This window comes from Calliphora vicina, chromosome 1, assembly GCF_958450345.1.
Source record: "Calliphora vicina chromosome 1, idCalVici1.1, whole genome shotgun sequence".
Lineage (NCBI taxonomy): Eukaryota > Metazoa > Arthropoda > Insecta > Diptera > Calliphoridae > Calliphora > Calliphora vicina.
In genome coordinates this window covers 55113630-55122340 of record NC_088780.1, presented here as the reverse complement: position 1 = coordinate 55122340, position 8711 = coordinate 55113630, and the positions used below count along the sequence as shown (strand labels likewise).

General features: G+C 32.1%; 2 protein-coding genes across 2 annotated transcripts; one reads left to right on the top strand and one right to left on the bottom strand.

The window, feature by feature from the left end:
* The first annotated feature begins 2773 nt into the window (after window positions 1-2773).
* On the top strand, window positions 2774-3534 carry LOC135949109 (U4/U6 small nuclear ribonucleoprotein Prp3-like). The gene has a single exon (XM_065498569.1). It carries the CDS (start codon window positions 2828-2830, stop codon window positions 3416-3418), a length of 591 nt encoding a protein of 196 aa, XP_065354641.1. The 5' UTR covers window positions 2774-2827; the 3' UTR covers window positions 3419-3534.
* Window positions 3516-4129, bottom strand: LOC135949110 (uncharacterized). Its single transcript, XM_065498570.1, has 2 exons — window positions 3925-4129; window positions 3516-3854 (listed from the first exon to the last, which is right to left on the bottom strand). Exons 1-2 carry the CDS (start codon window positions 4127-4129, stop codon window positions 3562-3564), a joined length of 498 nt encoding a protein of 165 aa, XP_065354642.1. The 3' UTR covers window positions 3516-3561.
* Between the last annotated feature and the right edge of the window lie 4582 nt (window positions 4130-8711).

Genomic DNA, 8711 nt, shown 5'->3' with positions numbered 1-8711 from the left:
ATGTTCTCACACGTCAACAAATATAACGCTCATTTAACATTTATTGACATAACGTTAAAAACGTTTAACCCCACAACAATTGACGGACAAATATTTGTTTTGTAAACCCCGTTAAATGAGAGAAAAAACATCAATAAATCTCAAAAACTTTAATGTACTTTTTAAAACTCCAACACAACCTTTTTTTAAAAGAACAGCTAGAATTCTATTAAAAAACATCACAAACAATCAAAGATGATGTCAAATGGCAATCAAATAAAATCAATAATCTTAGACCTACAAATAGTCGTACCTCATACACATGCGTACACAATGAGACCCCCAAAAAGTACCCAGAAATCAATAAACAAAAAAAGCTTTTGAACATTTTGTATACAAATACAAGAAAAAACTTCTAAGACACATTTGAAAGGCACACATTCACTCACAAAAACATCAAAGTAAAATGAAAGAATGATCAAAAAAAAAAAAAATGAGGGAATTGAATGCATACAAAAGTACTCGATCAAATAATAAAATAAAATTAAATTGAATACATTTTGGTTAGACAACGGCCAGAAATAAATGAATTTTTAAAAGGTGCGCTTATTTGTAAAGACCATCAGCAAAACAATGGTAGAAGTGGAAGAAATTTCAAAAACATTGTAAAATAAAGAACTTTTTTCTCATTAAATGAGCTTACGTACATTTGAACACTTCTTCTGTTGCTCAAAATCTTGGTAATTGAAACACTTTGCTAATGGCAGCCTAAAGAAGTACATAACAAAGAAAGACTACTATTTCATTCGACCGTGATGAATTTTAAATGCCCGGCAATATGAATATTATTTGATTTTTTACATACACTTGAAGAAATAAATGCATTTCTAAGAATGTTGGTTTTAAATTGATGTAAAATATTTATATTTACATAAAGACTTCTGAGTTTTTTTCTATAATAATTCTGTGTAAACTTTACTTGCGAAATAAATTGTTTTGCACATGATCATTCAGTTATCAATCTATGAAAAAAGAGGGGAATAAATCTGTAAGGTAAATTTTCTGCGAGTTGTTAGATTTCCCCTTATTAATATACCACGTAAAAAATATGAGGTAGACATGTTATATATCAATAGATAGGGGGAACTTTGTCTATTTTTTAAAAATATATACATATAGCTTTTGATAATTAAAAAATTCATAGAATACTTTTTTGAAAAATATGGCATAAAATGCTTTTTATAGAGTTTTTGCAATTAAGGAGTGAGATCGAAAAATTCTTAACATACATATATGTTTATAAAAAAGAAACCACTAAACTTACAGCTTTAATTTTTTTTTTATTTGATTGAAATTATTATTACAATTTACAAAAAAAATTATTTTTATAGTTTTAATCACTAGTGATGAAATTTTGAACCTTTTTCGGAAACCCTTCCATTAACGTTTTTATAGTGCTTTCTGTCACTTTGCTCGAACATGTAGTCCATCTCCGTTTAAAATCTACCACACTTTTGGACACCTTTTTTGTACTCTTCAATTCTCTTTTAACAAGAGCCCAATATCTCTCCACTGGCCTTAGCTCCGGGCAGTTTGGAGGATTTGCCTCTCTTGGTACAAATACCACATTATTGTTCTTGTACCACTCAAGGGCTTGTTTGCCATAGTGACAGGATGCCAAGTCAGGCCAAAAATAAGTGGACACATTATGAAGTCTTATGAATGGAAGCAGCCTTTTTTGTAAACATTCCTTGATGTAAATTTCGGTATTTATAGAGCCCGTTGTAACAAATGAGTGGCTTCTTTTGCCGCAACTGCATATTGCTTGCCATACCAAGAACTTTCTGGGAAATTTTGTCTGCTTTTGGGTCCTAAACTTTTCTTCAACATTCCCTCGAGCATCAGCAACATAAAATTTTTGACCTGGAAGTTGCGAAAAATCTGCCAGAACATACGTTTCGTCATCCATTATGCAGCAAGAATATTTTTTTATAAAACTTGACTTCAATTTCCGTGCTCTGTTTTTGGCCTCTAAATTTTTAGTAGCGTTCCTGTCAGGAACTTTTTGAGCCTTGTATGTTTTTAAACCTGCATTAGCTTTAACTTTTCGTACCAAATAGTCCGAGCACTGAGCTAACCGGGCTGCTTTCCTACCGGATGTGTTGGGAGCTCTTTTGAAAATGCGTTCTATTTTTTTGGCTTTAGAAACATCATGTGGACCATTCCTTCTACCTGAACCAGGTTTTCTATCAACTGACAAGTTCTCCCGGTACTGTTTAATAACATTGGAAACAGTTTGACGGCAGACCTTTGTATGCTTGGCCAACTTTTTGTAAGACCAAGTTGGGTTTTGTTGAAAATATTTAATAATTTCAGTACGCACTTTTTTCTGGTCACTCATTTTAATCAGATTAACAAAAAAATTAATATAATTGACATTACACATAATAACTGACATGTTTTTCAAAGGTAACTTGATCAAAAAAAAAATCAAATAATACTTGGGTTAAAAAATGTAATGAAAAACGTGTGTTAAGAATTTTTCGATCTCACTCCTTATACAAATTTTTCAAATTGAAATTAAATTTTTATTTATGAATATTTTTTAATGAAAATCTACAGTTATATAGGTTTTTCTATTGAAAATGTAAAACTAAAAATAAATCAGAAATCCCTCAATTCTCAAAAAAGTGTCGAAAAATCCCAAAAATAGGATTTTTTAGTTTTTTGGCTATGATGGGGTTATCGAACCCTTTACAAGATAATTAAGAACATATTTTGTCATCTAAAAAAAATACGCTTGGGCTTAGTACAACCACCGGAACCCAAATTGCGCATATCCAATCTAATGCGTGTTTTGGGCACTGAAGCTGTACAAGATCCAACCAAAATCGAAGACCATGTAAGGGGACAAATGGCCAAGAGGCAAAAGGCCCATGAAGATGCCAACAATGATAGAAAGTTGACAGCTGAACAGAAGAGCGAAAAAAAAGTACGCAAAATTAAAGAAGACACATCTTGCGGTGTCCATGTTAGTGTTTATCGCATAAGAGATCTGCAGGATAATGCCAGCAAAAAGTTTAAAGTTGAAACAAATGCCAAACATCTGCACATGACCGGCACAGTGGTATTGTTTCGTGATTGCTGTGTTGTGGTTGTTGAAGGCGGGCCCAAGCAACAGAAGAAATATCGACGTTTTATGTTGCATCGCATCAAGTGGGAGGAGGATATGGTTAAGGGTCCCGATGGCCAAGAAGTTCCTAATTCCTGTGTGCTAGTATATGAGGGCACTAGTCAACGGCGACACTTTGGCGAAATCAAATTTAAAATTTTTCCCATGGAAAAAATGGCCAGAGAATTCTTTCAGAAGCATCAGGTCGAGCAGTACTGGGATCTATCATACTCGGGTGCTGTTTTGGAAGCTTCCACAGATGAATAAGTGTTGATATGATATTTCTAAAATCGATATTCTTTGTATTTAGGTCTATATTCAGGAAAAAAATGTTTTCTTTACAAAAATTAAAAAAATAAAATCGTTGATTTCTGGAAAATCTATGTATTTGTGGTGGTTCATTATTTATTTTATGATTCGCTGGCGTCTAATTCCTCGTCAGCACTTTCTTGATGCAAGGCAATACATTTTTTAACTTTATTGACCAATACATGGCGTATAGTGTCTAACATTCGTTGATTTACGGCCAAAGAGTGTTCGCATAAACGTTCTAATGTCTCTGGTAGAATATAACCCTTTTGAAAACATTCTGTGACTTGGCCAACAGCTGATATACTGGCAGTAACAATTATACCATGCTTCTCTACAACGGCATCTTTCTCATCACTACCGGAAAGACTTAACAGTAAATCTTCAACATCAGCTAAAATACAATTAAATAATTATTAAAGTTTAGTAGGTAGATATATTAATAGTTTTATTATGGTTAATACCTGTGGGATTAATAAATTCCTTTTGCTTCAATAGACACACAGTTGAGGATGTTATCAGATCATAGGTTGGTATGCCACCTTCTATCAGAGCTACCCCGCAGCAATTAATGGCAGTACTTAAAGCACAACCATCATCATCTATGATCAACACTTTTATTTCCAACTGAAAATTGGCAAACTCATGACGACATATTACCGGTTCCATGGTTTAGAAGTTACATATTTATTTCCATCTTTTTTCTATACCACTGTGTGCTGTATCAATTGCCGAGAGCAAAATTTCCTCGAAGACAATGAGAAACAGTAGAGAAGATTAAATGCAATATTGCTATATGCCCGAAAAGAGTTGATTGATATGCCTCACTAGTACTTAAACTTTTTCGTGGCCATCATTCCTTCTAAGTCCGTCCCATATTGTTTAACTTATTCTAGCACTATGCGAATAGTAGCAATGTGATCAATGCACTATTTTCTGTTCGTTCGCAGACATCGGAGAGTCGCAATTACTGCCTTTTTAGGTATTTTGACTTCAATCTACAATATTTGGCCGCAACTAAAGTGTTAATCCACGTTCGCATATCGTCACTACATTTCCACCTCACATCATTGATAAGTTCTTGGTAATCGGTATATTATTAAAATATTCATCTCGATGTGGTCCAAATTTTACCGTAACATTTCAATAGAATTCTTAGAATTCCTGACTTAAACCTGTAAGTCTGACTAATATGACTGGAACAGACCAATTATTATGTAATTTTTTCATGAAATCTGACAATAAGTATAAAATTGATAACGGGTTATAAATTAACACTTTAATGTTAAATACCAACAATATATTTTCCTACATAAGATCAAAATGTAATTGTTGAAACTGCATTACAGAATGATTCTTACCTAGTCCGTTATTGGCTGGTCGCCCAATCCAACACCCACCGAGTCGATTTAACGATGTCTGTCCGTCCGTCTGGCTGGCTGTCTATGTAAACATTGGGCGCAAAGTACAGGTCGCAATTTTGAAGATATTTCGATAAAATTTGTCACATACATTGTCTTCGGTCCAATGATGAAGCCCAGGAAAATCGGTCCATTATTTCACATAGCCACCATACAAATGTTCTTCCGAAATAGGACTTTTTTTCATAAACGTCAGATTTATATAGATATCCACAAAAAGTTTCTCCACAAATATCTTTTATATAAAAGGAAATTAAATTAAAAATTTTTTGCGGATCAATTGACCATAGCTCCCATATAAACCCACTCGTATTTGTATCTACATAAAATGCAACAGAAATAAGTTTCATATAGAATGAAATCACTTGACCTAATTTCATGACGATGAGCTCATAAGTGGTCATAGCTCCCTAATAAGGCCCACTACACCAAATCACTCACGAAAAATAATTATTAACATTTTTAAGATAAAAACATGTACTAAAGTACAGTCGGTCAAGCTCGACCATATGATACCCTACACCGAGAAGATGGTTATAAACAGTTTTCTTTAAAAATTTATATGGGATCTATGACTAACTATTTTCAAATAGGACAATCGTATGGGGAATAGATGAAATAATGAACCGATTCTAATCAAATTCGTCCTTGGGTCAATTGAAAACCTTTAATGGGCTCAGAAAGTGATCCTGAGCAGATTGGTATACTTTAAGGTGGGTGTTGGGACAATATTTTTGCACGTTACAAACATCAGCACTAACCCAATATACCCTCCCCACAAAGGTGGTGTAGGGTATAATGATTTGCTCATATACTCAGTGTAGGGTATTATATGGTCGGGATTGATCGATTGTACTTTCATACTTGTTTTATTTAATTAATTGGGTAGAAATATTTATGAAACCCTAATATACCCTATAAATTGCAAAGTAGGGCAAGAACACATTTAACATGAGCTTAAAGAAATGTAGTCACATAACAATAAGTTAAAACAAACAACTATGACGATTACAATGATTGTTTGCATACAAAAGCAAAACAAAAATGTAGATGCGTGCAACCTACTGATGACCCAACATGATGTGGGGATTAATCAGCAGTGGCAGCAACCAGCAAAAGTTAGAACTTCTCAAAAATAAGAAGAAAAAAAAACAAACATAAAACAAAGTGTACTTTAATAAAACAATGGCCAAGAAACCAATTGTATTTTAAAAAGGTTTTTGTTTAATACTTTTTCAAAATAAATACAAAACAAAAATAATCAGGCAATAACAACAATACCAAGTAACAACATTTTAACATTTATTTACATGAAAATCTACTCATACCCTCAAAACTCTCTGCCCCATGTAACCAGTCAAGCAGCCAACTGACTGACTACAAGTACACTCCACTCCATCCATCCATCCACTATTATGTACAATGAGGGTTCTTATGTCTTTTTTTTTAATATTTTGTGCATTTCTTTTGGCTGGGAACACAATGTTCGTACTGGTACAAGTTTAGCTACAATTTGGAAAAAAACCCATCAAATGATGATGGTTAAATAAGAAGAAAAATAATATTAATACAAAAAAATGAAAATCTAAAAAAAGGTTAAAAGCTTTGTCTGAACACGATACAACAATTGTTGGCCAAGTTAAGTAAAGAAAAGGTAAACAAAACTAGCAACGAAAGAGTCTGAAACTGCTGAGGAGCTGAGGAGGCACTGGGGTTAGAAGGCTAGCGAAGAATTTATTTAACAAATTTTTATATAATTTTTTTGACATGACTTCAATACACTACAACCAACAAAGCAGCCAAATAAAATTATGAACAAAACACATCAGCCGCAAAAAAAAAATACTTAAAACTGTCTATAAAATGGGGAGTGAATAGTAAATGATGTGAAATATGAGATGCCATAAAGAATAATTATTTCTTCATCATAAAACACACACACAATACAACAAAACCAAAAAGAAACATTAAACATTTTTGATGAAAGTGTTAAAAAATGAGATGCTGCTAAATTAAAATTAAAAATACATGGAACAGTGTATGAGGCTTTGTTTGTTCGATCATCGTATGAGAAAAAATATACAGCCATGTATGTTCCCAAAGTCTTTTATTACCCAGCAGTTCTAGGAGATAGTCCCGAAATATTCATCATTTAGGGTGGGAACTAGTTACTTCAATAGCTACGTGACTAGTTATTTTAACGCGTGCATGTCCAAAGCAAGGCACAGCGGGCACATCTCATAATTGATTTTTACATATGATTGAAATTAACCATAAATCAAGTTGTATCGTAAAGCTAAGATGTCAAGCAATAATTATTTGCAGAAATTATAGTTATTATGTCCACTGAAGTCTTCGAAAATGAGTTTTGTATATATTGTTAGCAGATTTGAAATTTATTCATTTAAAATATATAATGTTTTTTGGCTTTGCACTATTGGCGCCGTTTGCCTCCGATCTATTTTTAACATAAAATTAAAGTTTAAATTATTATATAAAATATATATCAAAATTAGCTGCCTTTTGGTGCTTATAAACAAATGGAAATGTAAGAAAAAATGTATCAACTTTTTTTGATTTTAGTTGCTTTTCATAGCTTATTTTGCTATGATAGGTTATAAAAGTTTATAAGTGCTGTTGACCAATCAGTTACACATTTTTAATTTAATTATTACCGAAACTATATCAAATTTTAACCAACCGATTCCCTCTACGACGATTTTTGGCTTTAAAAACTATTCACGATTTGTAACATGTAACGTTCGCTACCGAACTATCTATTTAAAACCCGCAATCTTTCTCTTATAGTGTTGAAACCATAATTGCATGCTTCCGAACACGCAGCAACTGAAATTTCTGATAGTATAAAATACTTCTTTTACAATCAACTATGTGATAATGGGAGACTTTAACGCTTAACTCGATTCAGACAATTTGATAAAATAAAGTAAATTTAGTTCCTAACAAAACAGCGTTTTAATTTTTTTTAACCGGATGCAAATTGTAAAAGTTATTCAACTTTTCATTAACACATTTTATAGTATTTTCTCCCTCAACTAAATATAAAAAAAAAAAAATTTCTACAATTTTTAATTTACAAGGTAAATTTTTTCAAAAAAGTTTAATAACTTTTGCAAATATAAACCGATTTTAACAAGTAATGTCTTATATTTGTCTATATAAAATTAATTTTAAAACACTGTGCAAAAAAAGTAGCTTTTCGTAGAAAAAAATTAAAATAACTATTGTTGAATTTGAAAAATTACGAACAATAAATAAAAAATTCTGAACTTTATATAAAAACTTATATAATTTCACGAAATATTCAGTCATTTATGAAAGATTAATTTGATGCCTCTCCATAATTGTTTAAAATTTTGAAATCGGTCTAAAAATATGTGAGTTGGAGGTTCTATAGTACTATTACTTTTATACAAAAACTCAAAAACAAAATCAAAAATGTATTTTTAACCGTTCATGACTTTATTTTTAATAATTCGATGTTTATGATTAAAAATACCTATTAAAGCTTAAAATGTTACAGATTTTTGATCCGAAAATTACCAAAATTGTCCACTGTGCAGGGGCTCAATTGAACCTTTTTGATTACAATGAGACTCTCCGATAGCTGGTCCAAAGTAGTCAACGCATTGGATTCACATACAGGTTACATAGCGTCAGTTACTTTACTAGATACATATCTGGTTACTTGATCATGTAACTAGTTATTTTAACATGTAGAGTAACTTCGGGTATTGTGGACTATGCGTCTAATGTGGACCAGTGTCTTTTTTCAGAAACTATTGAAGGTATGATAAAACTGATTTGTC

Excerpts from the sequence above, each read along its gene's own strand:
- LOC135949109 (XM_065498569.1), top strand. The coding sequence starts at position 2,828 with ATGCGTGTTTTGGGCACTGAAGCTGTACAAGATCCAACCAAAATCGAA.
- LOC135949110 (XM_065498570.1), bottom strand. The coding sequence starts at position 4,129 with ATGGAACCGGTAATATGTCGTCATGAGTTTGCCAATTTTCAGTTGGAA. Across the intron at positions 3,855-3,924 it reads GGAATTTATTAATCCCACAG|CTGATGTTGAAGATTTACTG; the intron begins GTATTAACCATA and ends ATTGTATTTTAG.